At 41.9% G+C, this 15,657-nt stretch overlaps 3 protein-coding genes across 7 annotated transcripts in view; all 3 read left to right on the forward strand.

Moving 5' to 3' along the window:
• The window catches only part of LOC5520074 (thyroglobulin), a 31,514-nt gene extending 17,804 nt beyond the window's left edge, over positions 1-13,710 (forward strand). For both annotated transcript variants that reach the window (XM_048724543.1, XM_048724544.1), the window contains 10 exons: positions 42-188; positions 655-837; positions 993-1,208; positions 8,459-8,662; positions 9,167-9,376; positions 9,998-10,183; positions 10,934-11,134; positions 11,747-11,911; positions 12,285-12,494; positions 13,090-13,710. In XM_048724543.1, coding sequence (XP_048580500.1) covers positions 42-188; positions 655-837; positions 993-1,208; positions 8,459-8,662; positions 9,167-9,376; positions 9,998-10,183; positions 10,934-11,134; positions 11,747-11,911; positions 12,285-12,494; positions 13,090-13,127 — 1,760 coding nt within the window. In that variant the 3' untranslated portion in view covers positions 13,128-13,710. The remainder of the gene's footprint in view (positions 1-41; positions 189-654; positions 838-992; positions 1,209-8,458; positions 8,663-9,166; positions 9,377-9,997; positions 10,184-10,933; positions 11,135-11,746; positions 11,912-12,284; positions 12,495-13,089) is intronic.
• LOC116603603 (adenosine receptor A1) lies at positions 1,365-3,915 on the forward strand. The gene has a single exon (XM_048724550.1). The coding sequence runs from the start codon at positions 2,360-2,362 to the stop codon at positions 3,305-3,307; it is 948 nt and encodes a 315-aa protein (XP_048580507.1). The 5' UTR covers positions 1,365-2,359; the 3' UTR covers positions 3,308-3,915.
• An 802-nt stretch (positions 13,711-14,512) lies between the features above and the next one.
• Positions 14,513-15,657, forward strand: part of LOC5519998 (oxysterol-binding protein-related protein 11) — a 36,345-nt gene continuing 35,200 nt past the window's right edge. For 2 of the 4 annotated variants that reach the window (XM_032365090.2, XM_048724545.1), the window contains exon 1: positions 15,440-15,585. In XM_032365090.2, coding sequence (XP_032220981.2) covers positions 15,481-15,585 — 105 coding nt within the window. In that variant the 5' untranslated portion in view covers positions 15,440-15,480. Of the gene's footprint in view, positions 14,615-15,014; positions 15,166-15,439; positions 15,586-15,657 lie in introns of those variants that run through there. The other 2 variants (XM_048724546.1, XM_048724547.1) reach the window with 2 other exon arrangements.

Consider the following 15,657-nt stretch of genomic DNA (forward strand, 5'->3'; position numbering starts at 1 on the left):
ATTTCATTATGATAGACGGCATATTTTTTCCTTCTCCCAAGCCTGGGAATGTCCGAAAAAGTGTCCGGACGCGAAAATCAGCGTGGAATGTTCCAGTGACAAGGACTGCGCAGCTGGTTTCAAGTGCTGCTCATGCGGCGGTGGGAAAAGATGCACGTCTCGGAGATCGCCCATATCAGCACCTATGAGTAAGTAACAGGCTCGACGCTTTACTTCCTGCGCTTTGAGGATGGTCTGAAAGTAAGTAACCTAATCCCTTAGCCTGGAGTAATCGAGAGAATCGAACACTAAATGGCCCTCTAAATGGGTCCTGCTCTACTAGCCTAAATGCGCCCTTGCTACAATATTTAGAATGTTATGGACTTATAACCGTACAAAATAGAGTAGACTTTCTAATATCACAGTAAAACAATTCCTTGTGTGATATGAATGTCGTCGTAATAGTTTGAGGCATTTAGAGTGTTTTTTTTTTTAAAAAAAACCTTGGAACAATGTGTAATAATCAAAGTGAAGCAGTCAAGCCAGAGAAATTCGAGTGTATAGTATTTCACGCGCTTATGAAAACAATACTGTTATTTTAGGTTGAGCCTTTTACCAGATATCCCTCTTTATAACCGTCGCTCCTATTTCATCGTCTTGTTTTACTCTTGCCAGGCTGTGAGTTCGAGCGTCAGCAGGCAATGTCAAACTCGTTGTTGAATTTCGTGCCGAAATGCGCCAAGGACGGGAGCTATAAGCATGCGCAGTGTCTTGGCAACGTATGCTGGTGCGTTGATCGCCATGGCAACGAAAGACCTGGGACTAGGAGCATCGGGAGTGTCAAATGCGAGTCTAGGGGTAGGATAGCAGTTCCTAATGTGTGTTGTCTTCTTGTATTGCCCCCTGTCTCAGTAACAGAGTAATGTTTTGTTTATTGTTTTGTCTCCCATTTTTATCGTCAACTCCCCCATAATTCCTGTCTTACCCGGCATTCACTTTTCTCTTCATTGCAGCCACCATCAGTCCATGTCAGCGTGAAGCTGCGCATGCGCGATCCGCTCGTAGACTTTCTGGATTTCCCTTCTTCGTGTCCCAGTGTCAGCCAGACGGCGGCTTTACCCCTCTCCAGTGCCACTCGGCTACGGGATTCTGCTGGTGCGTAGATGGCAATGGAAACGAGCTTGCCGGCACAAGGGTTTGGGGCCGGAACAACTGCACAGAAATCAATGGTAAGTAGGTAACATGAATAGCCTTATTAAGGGGAAATACCTTTAAGGGAAAACATTTTTCTGCCCCTGGAGGGATCGTGTGAAGTATAAAATGCTGGTCCTGTATTTTTAACTGCACTCTTTTATCATGCTCGGGGCGGAGGTCCGTCAGCCTTTTCGGGTGCTCCATAAGGTATTTATTCCGCAGCCGTAAAATACAAGCCCTTTCTTCTTCTGCTATCCGCTGCCTATTTTTTTATTTTTTTTATTTTTTGGTCTAGCACGAATAATTTAGATTTTACAAATGAGGGTAGGGGATTCTTTTATAACTTGTGAATCCTTACTTCCAAAGAAATGATCAATAACAACTGACCGATTTTCATAAGACAATGCGTGTACTTTAATAAACTTTGTCAGGGTAAATGAGAAAGATCCACCGCTGGTCGCATGATTTATCAATAATTTTCCTGCATTTCATTTGAAACGAGACATTTTTGATAGTAGACCTGCGAGTATGGTAACATATTTCACAATATTCAAGCAGCAAAAAGGGGGAGCGATAGGACCATCAATTATCACATTTAAATGTGCTAAGCGCTTTTAATTTTTGACTTTTTGTTTGTTTAATTACATTTTTGTGCTTTTGATGGAATGAAAGTGCAATTTTTTTTCCTTCCGCCCCCAAACATTAAAAAAAAACTTATAACCCACTTTATAAGATTAAATTGAGAAGCATAATCAAATATTAAAAGTAACTGTGAAATTAATTGAATATGGCTGAACGAACAGGTGTTTATTTTTATTAATAAAGGTAGAACATAGAAGGTCCGGCCACAAACTTGATTTGCGGGCACCACAAGCAACGGCGAGGAAGTTGAGGAAACGGGAAAACTTATCTTGCGAATGAAAACCCATTACTTTACATCACAACAAGAGAAAAAAGAAAAAAGTCAATTAGACAATCGTCTCCCTACTCATTATACCTGAAATGCATACTGTCAAGTGGAGATGATTTTGCCTGATTTTAAACCGGGGCAGAGATACCAATAGTTCTTTTTGCGTGTTTTTGGCTCCCAAAAACTGAACGTCATCTCGTCATATGTGGTAGAACTACCGGACAAAGAATTTGTAAACCTGACAAGGAAATCGATCATCCTGTCTGTATAATAGAGATGGACATTTTCAACACAAGACCATTTGACATATTCGTCGCCTTTGACTCAGCCATAAACGTCACCTCGTCCATTCATACGACCGCCAGTTATATAAACATAGGCTTCTGTACAGCAGCTTTTCTAACCGCCCTTGCTGGAAACTCTATGATCCTATTCGCTTACGTCAAAGATCCCTACAAGAATCTTCAGACGGTGCCCTCGAACTTACTAGTAGCTACTCTGGCTTTTGTGGATATTCTATCGGGAGTATTTTTTTTATTTCTTTACATTCTTTTACAGACATTGATGTCTATTCCGAGCAAAATTGATATATCATATATCCATTGGCAGGCAAGGTTTTTTGGCCCAGTATCAGTATGCCTGTCGCTAGCTTCCCTTTTTCTCCTTGTTGCCATGGCAATCGACCGCTACTTCGCCGTCACCCGCCCTTTAGCCTACAAGAGTCTGGTTACCAAGCAACGTATCATATGGGCTATTTTTAGCATTGTGCTTTACTCCCTTGCTTCTTTCACCTTGTTTCTGCTGAACCCAGGTTGGTTTCTATTTAGTATGTTTTTTGTCGGAAGTCACTTGGTCTTAGCTGCGTTTCTTATGTCTTGTCTTTACATCCGTATAATGGTCTCAATTCGGCGCCAGTCCCGCGCGATAAGCCAGTCTGCTGACACCAACATTCATGCTCGCAGACTCATGCTAGCAAGAGAGAAAAAGGTGTTAGTTGCGGTGGTTATAGTTCTCTCTCTGTTTTTGTTCTCATTTATCCCTTGCTACATCACTACATTATTCTTGGTGGTCTGCTCTACCTGCTTGTCTTATAAGTTTGCGATTGCATTGTTATTTTCTGTCTCTCTCTTCAACTCCACCTGTGCATTCAACCCTTTCGTCTATGGAATCAGAGTCGACAAATTCAGGCAAGCCATCGGGTATTATTCCTGCTCCAAAACTTAAACAATTGACAAATGTGCCCTCAAAGAGGGGCATTGTGAGCTTGAGAACTTCTACAAGATCCAGACAGAAGCTGGTCGCTAAGAGACTCATTATAATGTATCTAGGAACTAACTTTAATCTCTCACTTATATCTTTCAACTCACTCCCTGTACATAAAGAAAGTCTGTTTGTTCCTAAAAAAATAATTGTTTTACTTTTCATTCGGTTTTTGGGGACCGACGACACTGAATCCCTTTCTTTGTCGATCACGTGGTAGCGAATGTGTTTCATAATAATTTTCACTGTGCAGGTTTTAGATGAAAAGGAAAATTTTAATGATCAGTAGCAAGTATATAATCCTTTTTTCAAATAATATTATGTTTGTCACCTTTCATTAAAAAAACTCAAGTTTCAAATAAACTTAGTTCTTCCCGGTTCTAGTATGTGACCATAATGTAATTAAGATTATGTAATTATGTAATAACCATTATGTACCTTCATTACTTCACAGCTACAAAATTAATTTAATTTTAAGGTTACTCGGCACAGAGGCAAATGAAAATAAAGTAAATAAGTTATTCATTGTAATCGAATACTGTTAGAAATTAAACCTGAAATTAGATTTACAATTTCGTTTCATTTTTCTTTTTTATATTCCATCACCCTCTCATATATTGATTCAAATGAAAGCAAGAAATAGAAATGAATGTTTGAGACGCTCCCATATCGGTACCGTCAGACTGTTTGAGTATATCTTCTCAGAAATTAAAAAGCGGGACACATGTAGTGTCGGCCCAATAGTGACATGTTGCCATTTGCCAAGAAAATAAAGTTGAACATTAAATGATTAATAATGTCAAGCAAATAAAACTATATAGCTCAGTTCAATAACCAGAAATTTAATTATTGTGTAATTTACATTACTTTGTATAAACATATGACATGGATGACTGTATACATACGATGTCGGCAACTTATCATTTTTCTTTCAGCTATCTACCCCAGGATGGATTTTTGGGTTATTGATTTCTTTATTTGACTTGTTAGGAAACGATGGTAGACTGTAATAACCTCAGTATTTGTAAATTGTCTTATTTTTGGGCAAACTCTACTTCAATAGCAATATTCCGGAAACGAATAATTTCACGTTTTGCCTAGGGATGCAATTTTTTTATCTGCTAAACTTCTCAAGCGCAAGATCATCTCTGCTCTGCATCTCTGCTCTGGAAATACTGTGGAGGTACTGGCCACACAAAAAGAAAAGATAACACATATTACCTCCAGCTCACTCGAATGTAACCATCTATTGAGAAGATCTGCGGCTATTGAATAGGAACTATATAAGACTTGAAAATACCTGAAGAACACTTCCGCCACTTAAACTTATTGCGTTGCGAAAATCATCAACAAAAACATTAAAAGAGGCTAAGAAAAAAGTTGGGTTATAGTTCCTCACGGAATTCAAAGAAAATCTGAAAAATAATATTTTTTAACGACTTCCTATGTTGTGAAAATAAATCGACAAAAAAATACTAGCAGAAGGTCAAGATAACTAACATGAGAAACGTCTTTGACGTGGAATTAAACTCATTTATTACATTCGTCAACGTGACAGACAAAGTCGCCTCGACTCTTTTACGTCGTGCATGGTGTCTTGGGAGTGGCTCCTCTTGTCGCCATATTTGGCAACGCCTTGATCATTTTCGCATATGTCAAGGACCCCAACAAGAATCTTCAAGCAGTACCTACCATTTTGCTAGTAGCCACTTTTTACGATCTACTGTCAGGAATTCTGCTTTTGCTGCCTCAGAGTTTCCTATTTCTTGGAAATAGGAAACGTAGATTGCAAAGCGTTTTTGTAGGTCCTCTGATGGTCTGGTTTACTCTAGGTTCTTTGTTGCTTCTCGTTGCAATGACAATCGATCGATTTCTCGCCGTTACCCGTCCCTTGAGCTACCGGAGTACGGTTACTAAGCAACTCCTCGCAAGGATTATTTTTGCCATCGCCCTAAGTGGTACTTATTTAGCGCTCTTTTTATGGAAGTCACGTGATCATGACTGCCATAATCCTACCCGGTCTATACGCACGCATCGTCATTTCTATCAGGCACAAGTCCCGCGCGATCAGCCTGCAATCCGCTGACCCCAGCACCAATACTCGTCGGCTCGTGTTAGCAAAGAGAGAGAAAGGCCACAGTCGCCATCGTCCTTACGATGTTTTTGCTCACATTTATTCCTATCACCCATGTTCTAGCTGTGGTTTGTACGGACTGCAGAGCACAGGATGCCATGGTGGTCACATGGGTTATTTCAATTGCTCTTTTTCTTTACACGTCAGCAACTAACCCCGTAGTGTACGGAATCCGACTCCAGAAAGTTTGTTGTGCCATCCTCCACTACTTCAGCTGCAAGGCATAGAAAATAACTATCCACTACTTTTTATTCGTATTTTTATTAACTATTAATTGCTCATTTATTGCTAATTTGATACCTGACATTTGTAATTTGTAATACTGCGTCCACATGGGTTGCCGAGGTGTTAAAAATTAAAATGAAATTGCCCCCGCCCCCACTTTTCTTAGAGAATAAAGGGTTACAAGTGTTACATATGTATAAATCGATTTTTTGATAAATCCTCTTTAACACATGGGATATAACCGAGAACAAAAATGGAAGGAAACAAATTATAAAAGCCATGAAAAGTACTGATAAGTAATAGAAATTGCCCGAGGATCGAACCTCCTTAGATCAAATGAAGCGAGAGAAAATAGACCATACTTCCATACATACGCTGAAACGTCTATCTAAAGCTTTACGGCTAGGCTGAAGATTTCGGCCCCAGCACCGCTATCTAGCGAGCTGTACAACACAAAGAAACCTAAGCACCCGCGCATTAATGGGGAGGCAATAACTAGGATCTCAGCCCTGTCTTAGTCGGTTACTCCACGCACAGCTCGCTGAGATGTCGACTGAAAAATATCGGGGTCTTTTTGGCGCTTGCGTCTCTTGGGAATTAGCGTGTTGCTATTGTGATGATACTAAATTCACTATAAAAGTTTAATTTAAATGGGCCGTAAAGTTTGGCACAACCGGCGCATTAGTTTACACAGCCGGAATATCGATTGAGAGAAGCCGCTTGGACGGACTAGAAACTAGTGATCTCTCTGTAATCGATTGAAAATAGTTGAAGTTGAATTTAGGTATTTTTCAAAGTTCGTCATCTAACCTCCTTCTTTTGTAGCTGAACTAACATTCAGTACGGTCTTTGAATGGATTTGTTGATAGTCATAAGCTGTATTAGCAACCTTTGTTCGAATGATTGGCATGACCCCTTCCCGCCAAAAAGTAATATTGGTCATGTATGTTTAGCTGTGAACCATGAGTCGAATCTACTCTTGGACGCCAAAACATTCTTGACCCCGAAATTAAAGCTCGTTACCGACGAAACCAGGTAGCGTGCTGGTATTTTTAAATTACATTGGCGTTCTCCAACTATTGGCACACGCTAACATTCAACTAAATTTTATCCAGCTAAATTCAACACATTATATTTTCGCGAACAAAGTGACCTTGCTGTATACCTTCTGTTCTGTGATGACGCAAGAACCTATCGGCTGTCAACCAATCACAGGCAACCACAACTTGGTGAACTCGACAACCAGGGACCGGAAAAGGAATTTCGAAAGAGGTTCCTAACACCAAGTTCTGGCATACGCACCTGAATGTTATTTTAGGCGCAGTTCGCAGCGAAGCTTTTGTAATACATGTAGAACTAGATGCAAAGCTTTACAAATAATGGTCGTTATAAATAGAGCTTTGGATCTAGGTAGAAATCACTCTTTAATAAATACAGCTACTCCCCTAGATCGTAGTTTGGATGTCTACGACACTATAGTAGTGTGGCAATTTCGTCATCATGCACAGAACGCTGGGCTTAATATCCCACCCGCTTTAGCATTTTGTTCTGCTTTGCTGTGTCGCGCACGTGCATATGACATGTTTTCGCGTTGCCGCCTTTAGCATTTTGTTCTCGGTGTTCAGTCGCGCACGTGCATCTTTCGTGCTTAGAAACGAGAAAATGAAGCTGAACTATGTCCAAAAGCGCGCGATCTTAGAAGGTACGTGTTCTCATTTAAGACAAAAGTGGAATATTCAGACACTTGCAACGCCATCGGGGGCGTATGATGATTATAAATAAAGGTAGTAATAACAATGTTTCTACTATACAACACAAAGGGTTTTTCTTAAACAATTGAGGCTTGGCAACCACAACTTGGACATTGAAACAGGGAGACACGATAGACCACATATACCCCCGGATGAGAGAAAGTGCACGATCTGCAAACTGGCAAAATAAACGGGAATAGAAAAGTAGGAGCACTTACTTGCAGTGTGTTCTGCATATAATTCAATAAGAGAAACGTATTCTACTATAATAAAAAAAGAAAAAGATATTTGTAATAGACAAGCACAAGGGCCTTTCTATTTATAATAATAGACAATAAGTAGTGGCAGGAGAACATGTTCTCCTGGTAGTGGAAAAGGAAAATATTAACATACAAAGGTCAAAATGGTATAATACAATTTTGAGTGCATTAGGAAAAGAAAGAAATGTCAATAATACCTCTCTGCACCTATGTACATTTTTTATAAGGTACCGAAAATCATCTAATTGTATTGTATTTTACCCCCCCCCTCCCACTCCCTACTTTTGGGACCATTCCGTCGCCCCTGTCTAAAAAGCGTTGTTAGCGAATTTTGAAATACATATTGTATATTTATTCTATGCCTCCAACTCGCTTTTTTGCATACCAATAAACGAGTGGAACCATATAAAAATCGATATGGTAATTTTGATCTAAAATGGTAATAGTACCTATACCTATAGTTTCAGCAGTCAGTGAAAAGCTCAGATGGTTACTTATACGCTATTTAAAGAGTTCCTTTACCCACACCCATCCACCTTGCATAAAGCCACCAAGTTCACAGGGCCGTATCAGGGGGTAGAACCCCCCCCCCCCAATATTTAAAAAAATACAAGGAAATGACCAGTAGGGCGTGGCTGTCCCCTCGCCCCAATATTTTCTTAATCTTTGTGTAGTGTGCCCCCCAAATCTTACGTGGCCTGCTACGGCTCTGATTTTGGTCATGCATTTGTGTCCATCCCACCAGAGACGATGACAATGTGTCAATACCGCCGCTTGGCGTGTGAGCGGCACGACAAGGGTGTCGAGTGTTTGCCCTCATGTACCTCAGACGGCTCGTACAAGGAATTGCAGTGCATTCGAGACGAGTGCTGGTGCGTCGACAAATATGGCTACGAGAGACAGGCTACCCGCATGATAGGGAGAAAACACGACTCGTGTGGTCTTTTGGGTACGTGGTTCCTAGACAACTTAATCAAACAAGTTTCTGAACGACGGATGGCAACCGGAAGTTTAACGTTTCCTTCTTTGTAAAGTTTTTAATCAAACTCAATGAAAGAGGTAGTGTTTGTTCTACAACGCAGTCTTGATATGGAACCAGCTAGCGGCGCGGTAACGTTAAGCATAAACACCCTCTACTTCCGGTTGCCGTCCTTCCTCCGTGTTTCCTAAGTTCCCTATTGTCTCTTATAACAAATAAGTGAACCTTTGTACAGTAACAGCCGTGTAGCGAATGGATTTAAAGGGTCTTTGTCAGCCACTATTTTGTCATCCCAGTAATGTACCAAGTGTGAGAAAGACGTTTTTCTTCCAGGTACCATTTTCCTGATGATGGATTACAATCTATTTAATGTTGTCCTGCGATGGACAGTCTGTATAGCTTCACCCTCAGACATGCCAAGTAGTAAGGCTCTCTCCTCCTAGTACGTGAGCTCAATAAGTTATCTCTACACAGCTTGGCTGACCCCCTGTCAAATCCAGCGAAGATCCGCCCTCGGTCTGGACGGAATACCTGTGGTTGGACGATTCTTCCCAGAATGCAAAGCAGACGGGTCTTTCACGTCCTTACAGTGTGATCCCGCAAAACGCGTGTGCTGGTGTGTGACGTCACGTGGTATAGAGGTCCCGGGGACACGTGGAATGCCGGGAGAGCGACCATACTGTGGTAGGTGGTGGTATTTCTACCTTGCTGGCCCGGCTTTCAAGTGAGTTTATTCAGAAATAACTGTTTTCGGAGTTTCGGGGAGGGCCGGCTAGCAGGCTAAAGTATTTCATTCTAATATCGACGCCGTAAAGCCAAGTTTTCACTAGTTACGCAATCACAGGGTTTGTTTCTAGTAAAATCGAGTTGTGTAAAAGTGAACCTAATTACCCTTTCCTCTAAAACAATATCCTCAAACTCGGTCGCCGTATTGAAGACACACTTGTCTTATCTTCATTGTGTTTCGTTTTCCCTTTGCACAACCAAACAAAGCACAAGGCAAAATCAAGAAAGAGAAAAACAATTGATCCTTTTGCTGCATTTCACTAGAAACTCGTTTGCTTCGTCTGCGCTTGCGCCACAAGAGAAAATTAGGCTTAACTTTTAATGGAAAGCATCAGATGATATTCTTGGATTTTTTTGAATGCTGCCGTGCGAAAGTTGGGCATAGCGATGCGAATTGCTACGACTTGTTTCTAAAAAAAGACGGAATAGACGACTACGAGCAGGTTAAGACTTAGACTGCAAATAATCATTTCAATGGGTTCACAATATTCGTGTTCGTCATCCGTCTTCACTCTACAGGAAAGGAAAACTTGTGCGAGGAACGGCGTGCGCATGCGTTAAGTACGACAAACCGAAGCTTAGAATGTCTTCCTGATGGCAGCTTCAAGCCGAGACAATGTGATGGCGAGTTATGCTGGTGTGTAAATAAATACGGGAACGCGCTATTCGGGACCATCAGCCCTAACCGCACCGCCTCGTGTACAGGTAAGGCGATCTGGTTTAATCTCGCTCTGACTCCCCCATACACAATCTAATTTACTGTAAAATATGACGATGAGTAAACTGCCCCCTTCTCCGCCTTCTACAAGTAAGTACGCACATAAAACCTGTATCCGCCTCATTTTAGGTGCGCTTATCTTTGGTAAAACAAAACTAAACACCATAATAATAGTCTTCTCTACGCAATCGTTCTGATTTGTGTAGTCACGTGACGGGAACTGCTTTTAGGAGGCCGTTGTGGGTGGGGTTTGCACCCCTTGCACCCCCTCCTTTCCCCCCCCCCCCCCTCCTGGGTACGGGCCTGAGATGGTTCCGTTAAGGCCCTCAATCAGCTTCTCCTATATATATTTTTTCTTCTTTCGTACTTTACGAATATAACTACAAAATATATATCCAAAAAGTATGGCTTCATTTTTCAAATTTACCAAATTTAAACTTTTAAATGCCACGGGGCTGTGCTGGAAAAAACACGGCAGAGCCCCTGTAATGCGCGGTCAACACTGGTGACACAATAACATAGGCACAAGCTGTTTTATGTGGTTTTTTCTCATATGTCGCTATGCCCATGTCCTATGTCGATGTTATGTTGTCATTCGCGGATGTACATAATAACATAAAAGACCTCGCGCCTATGTCGTTATGCTGGCAAAGTGGACCGCTATTTACAAAGCACAAGGGCACCTCAGAAGCAGCATAACGCGCAAGACTCTAAGGCTCCCATTGTAACCCTATTAGGCCAGGGCTTGCCGATCTGTCATTACCGCTACAACATCGCCATGCAGCAAGGATCACTCTACGCACCCTCATGCCGCCCTGATGGTAGCTACAGCCCGAAGCAGTGTGACGCCAGGACTGGGGAATGCTGGTGCAGCGATAGAAATGGGCAGGAATCAGCCGGCTCGCGGAGGAAGGGAAATGTTCATTGTGACATGCGAGGTAATGGGAAATTCATGGCATGGGGTATTTAAGGGCGCTGATGTATCACTTGGTAATGGCTAAACATGGGGTATTGAAGGGCGCCGAAATATCACTTGGAGCGTGGTCATTAACCATTCATTACCTCAGCTTTATATTCCCTTCCCTACCATTCCCCAATTCTTCTGATTCCTTCGAACTTAGAATACCTTGGTATCTTCTCCGGCGCCCTTGAAGATTTTGTTGTCTTCTGACGGTTACGTAGCTAGGGTGGGTTTAGAGCCTCACCCCTCCCCTTCTCTTTTCTTATTGGAAAATCGAAAACTCATAAAACATCCGACTTGCATGTGATACATCTGCTTTTGCCCCCCCCCCCTCCCACCTCCTCTCTTATTTGTTCCTTGCTCCACGACGCAAGCTCTGATGCAATAGGTTCCAATTTACAAATGCACCTTACTCATTCACATGGCCAGGGTCATCACCGACATCATCATCATAATCACTATCGTATTCATTTTATTACTATAACCATCCCTGCCACAAACATTTTTTTTCATCTTGCTTATCCAATCATTGACTATAGCAGCTATTTGTTCTAAATTCAAGCTTGTATCGCATTTCTCCGTCTTTAAGATGATCTGTGCTTCCTGCCTTTACAACGCGGCCCTTGTAAGGAATTTCTTCCCCAGTGGTACTTCAACGCTTCGTCTGGCGCATGTGAGATCTTTCTCTACAGTGGCTGCGATGGCAACAACAACAACTTCGAGACGTATGACAAGTGCTTCGCTACGTGTAATGGTAGGTTTGTGGGTAAATAAAGACTATCGCAAGCGAACTGTGGTGTCAATGATGATGTCCAGGGGCGGATCTAGCTTTTTGCTAAAGGGGGGTTTGGCCCAGTGACAAAGACGGGAGGTGGTAATTTTTTTTTTGTTACATAAGTCTTTCTGGCAGCCCAAAGGGGGGTTTAAACCCCCTAAACCCTCCCCCTGGTTCCGCTACTGGTGTCTATGATGGTACTTATTAGGGTGGCGAGGCGATCCAGACTACTGCAAATGGTAACGCTGCTTTTTTCTGTAATATTTATTAGCTCTTAGGCCCGCGTCACACTATGTGACGAAAAATTGGTGTTGTAGCGATATTTGAAATCATTCTATTCCATTTGCTGTAGGGAAATCTTTGACACTATGCCAGCAGCAGTATCAGCAATCCAAGTTCCTTCTCAACTCAAGGTTTCTTCCCAAGTGTAAAGAGGATGGTAGCTATGCAAGTGTTCAGTGCTTTCATGGAGACTTGGAGTGCTGGTGTGTCGATAAGGACGGAGAGGAGATCAGGGGCACGCACACGTTTGTAGGACCGCCACTGGATTGCAATGAACGGGGTACGCTGCTATCTTTCAATTTCTTTTTTGGGGAAAGGGGGGGGGGGGGCTAGGTTGAAGAGGCCAGTGAGTACTACTTGTCAGCTTGACGGATTCCGGTGTAGAGGGTATTTTACTAGCTTACAATTATTTCATTAGGGGAGAAGGGAGGATTTTTATTAGGGAGGGGCGGTGAGTACTGGTTTGCCTCGTACCGGATTGCATCAGTGAAAAGTGTATGTTACAAGCTTTCGACTTTTTAGTGAGATGGCGGATAGAAAATGTTAACTTGGCGGAGGGGGGCGTTAACGATGCGCTGCTGACGTAATTTCTTATGCTCCATGAAGAACATTACCATCATTCAACAAGGAATTGTTGCATAACCGTCGAAGGGGTCTGTTGATGATGTAGTGAATTGCCCCCCCCCCCCCCCCCCCCGATTCCGTTCTTACATTTATCCAATCATCTTCGCTTATTTTTACCCCTGGCCTATTCCATTTTAGTTCTTCCTTTCTCTTCTCCATTTTCCCCTTGTCGCTTTCATCCACACTAACTCTTCCTCGCCTGCCCACTCTTCCTTCTTCTTTTAAAATGCGCTTTTGTATTTTATTTTCAGGTAAAGAGACATCGGTTGGAGGACGCGTTCATCTGTAACCGCATCGCTTGTCGGTCGTACCCTCTAGGAGAGGTTCATGTTACGGGAATTGATGGAAACAAGAAAGACCTTTCTTGTTGTTATCATTTTTTCTTCACCTGTGGCCTCATTGTGTAAATTAATTATCGTATAAGTTAAAAGGGGGATTAGTAGCGAGGCGAACGCTGTAGATAATAAAGAAGCGACGACATATGTAATAAGACGTGCAGATAGTTAGACGCGCGAGTCCGTAAGGAGTGTCCCACTCCTTGCGTGACACTGCACTTGGGTGACACCGGCCATGTGAAGAAGAAACTGATGCCACAGAATTTTTCGCGGTCTGCAGGCTCACTCATTCGACGCGGACACAGACTTGAAGAAACCTCATGGCATTGTTTACTGATCCACTTGTGTGTCTCGATGAGGAAGAGGTGCTGATCAAACGAGCGACGAGGATTCGGGGATTCTTTACATATGAATTCTGGTAACCTAGGAAGAATTCGCCCTGTCTTAAAATTACAACTGATTAAAAAAACCGGTAATTTAAATAAAACAAGGAGAGCAATATGTCATCCGAAATAAGAATAAATAATTAATTTTGTATTCATGTCTTGTTATACTTGCATACTTTGACGCGTTGTTTCAATCCTAATACCCATTTCTTTTATAATTCGAGTAGTAGGGACAATGTCCACTCACGATGCCCCTTTCGTCCTTACTTCGAGAGCTCGGTGAACTTTTGTCCATCTCATTAATAAAACACTTATTCGAATGCTAAACGAAGCTACGTCCATCCAAGTGTTGGCTAATTGAAATCTGTGAAAGCAGTAATTTGTTTTGTCGATTGAAATCCAATGCAAGTTCCAGAGTACTCAAAATGGTAGTAAGGTTTGTTTCTATTTTCACGCGATTTGGGATATACTATGTATTTCTCCTGTCAAGTTGAAATTTATATGAAAATCAGGCTTCAATAACCCCTCAGTGGTGGACCCATGGGGATCGATGCCCGCAGCCCCTCCCACCCCCCCCCCCCCCCCCCCCCTTTCGGGAAATCCTGTATCGCCTTCTGCCCCATCGCATAATCTTATCTTTGTTTTTTGACAAATATAACAAAAGGAGCCTCTCCCCAGACTAGCATCGCTTCGCATCTGTGTATTACTAGATGGGGTACTCACAACTTCTGGAAATATGAACTGCGCAAGAAGGCTTTAGTTAGGGCGGCGCGATTTTTCTTTTCACCCTACAAAACAGAGGCCCGACAACTGTACATTAAATGCCGTTGCCGGTGGTCGGTCCTATAGATCGGTTCGTGTAATATCGCGTGAATAAGATTCCTTGCTGCTAATGCATGATTGCACCTGTTAAGCCTTTATGACTTTGCGTGACATTAGCTGTCTCAACTATTGCTCTACTGATTGTCACGCGACAAAACATGAACCAAGATGGCTGCGTTAGACCAACGAAGCGAAAGCCTCTGGTGAAAGGGAAGATCATAGCGGTCTCACAGGTACAGAGACTTTTATACGCTATGAGATAATAATGTAACGTGATGAATTTAGACTATAGGGGTTAGCGTATAAATTATTGATTCGTTAGTTTATAGTTCTCGTAATTTCCACTTCTGACATGTATTCCCCGTCCCTCTAGCTTTTTAAAAAGCGTTTGGCGGAAAAAACAAAAACAAAACATTGATAGCTTCTATTAAATTTTCTTCATTTTTTTGTGTGTATTTTTATTTGGAATGTAAATTTCGAAAAATATTTGAAATTTTTGAAATTTTCCTGTATTTTTTTTCTAAAATAGGGAAGGAAGTTTTCGACGAAAAATTCAGGGTCTCTAAAAGCATTATTGCTGCTAGTCCACTCGCTCAAAACGATGGGTTACCTGTGGTCTTGTTATCAGTTTGTAATCTGAGAAGATACTTTCTGTACACGAGTTAACTATCAAGGCTAATCGGCGGCCGCGTCACTACAAGTTGCACGAATATGGCGCTATAAGTTATGGTACGATGATCGCTGCGATCATAACATTTATACTTTGACCTTGAATATTCTTCAGGTGAGGGTCTATATATGATATCTAAAATGACAATGATTTCCGGCTTTCTTCAGCAGTCATCTTTAGACTAGTATCCACTTTGTTATCATCCATGTTATATCTATAGACATTACCGACATAGGTGTGTCACTAATGTATGATATGAGACCACTAAATAGTGCATCTAGCATGGTCTATATTGATCTTTTTGCTAGTAGGGCTGAAAGAGCAACAAATAGCGATTACAACCCCCCCCCCCCCCCCTCGAGTTCTATTCTAATTGTAAACTGGTACCCAGTCTTCCATTCCCATCACACTTGTCGGCCATTTTCTAATATGGCGGCCCCAACAGTGATTCACGACCCTTCAGGAGACATAGATCTCACCATTTATACAGAGGAAGAACGAGTTGCTATCGTATCTGTCATGGAAAGAGCTAAGGTAGTCTACCCTCTGTATTGCTGCTAAATGTCGAATAAGCGCACAGGCCACAAGCAATAGGTCTTTATTCTT

This window comes from Nematostella vectensis, chromosome 3 (assembly GCF_932526225.1).
Source record: "Nematostella vectensis chromosome 3, jaNemVect1.1, whole genome shotgun sequence".
Lineage (NCBI taxonomy): Eukaryota > Metazoa > Cnidaria > Anthozoa > Actiniaria > Edwardsiidae > Nematostella > Nematostella vectensis.

What these genes read in the sequence shown, in the direction of transcription:
- LOC116603603 (XM_048724550.1), top strand. Translation starts at nt 2,360, where the DNA reads ATGGACATTTTCAACACAAGACCATTTGACATATTCGTCGCCTTTGAC.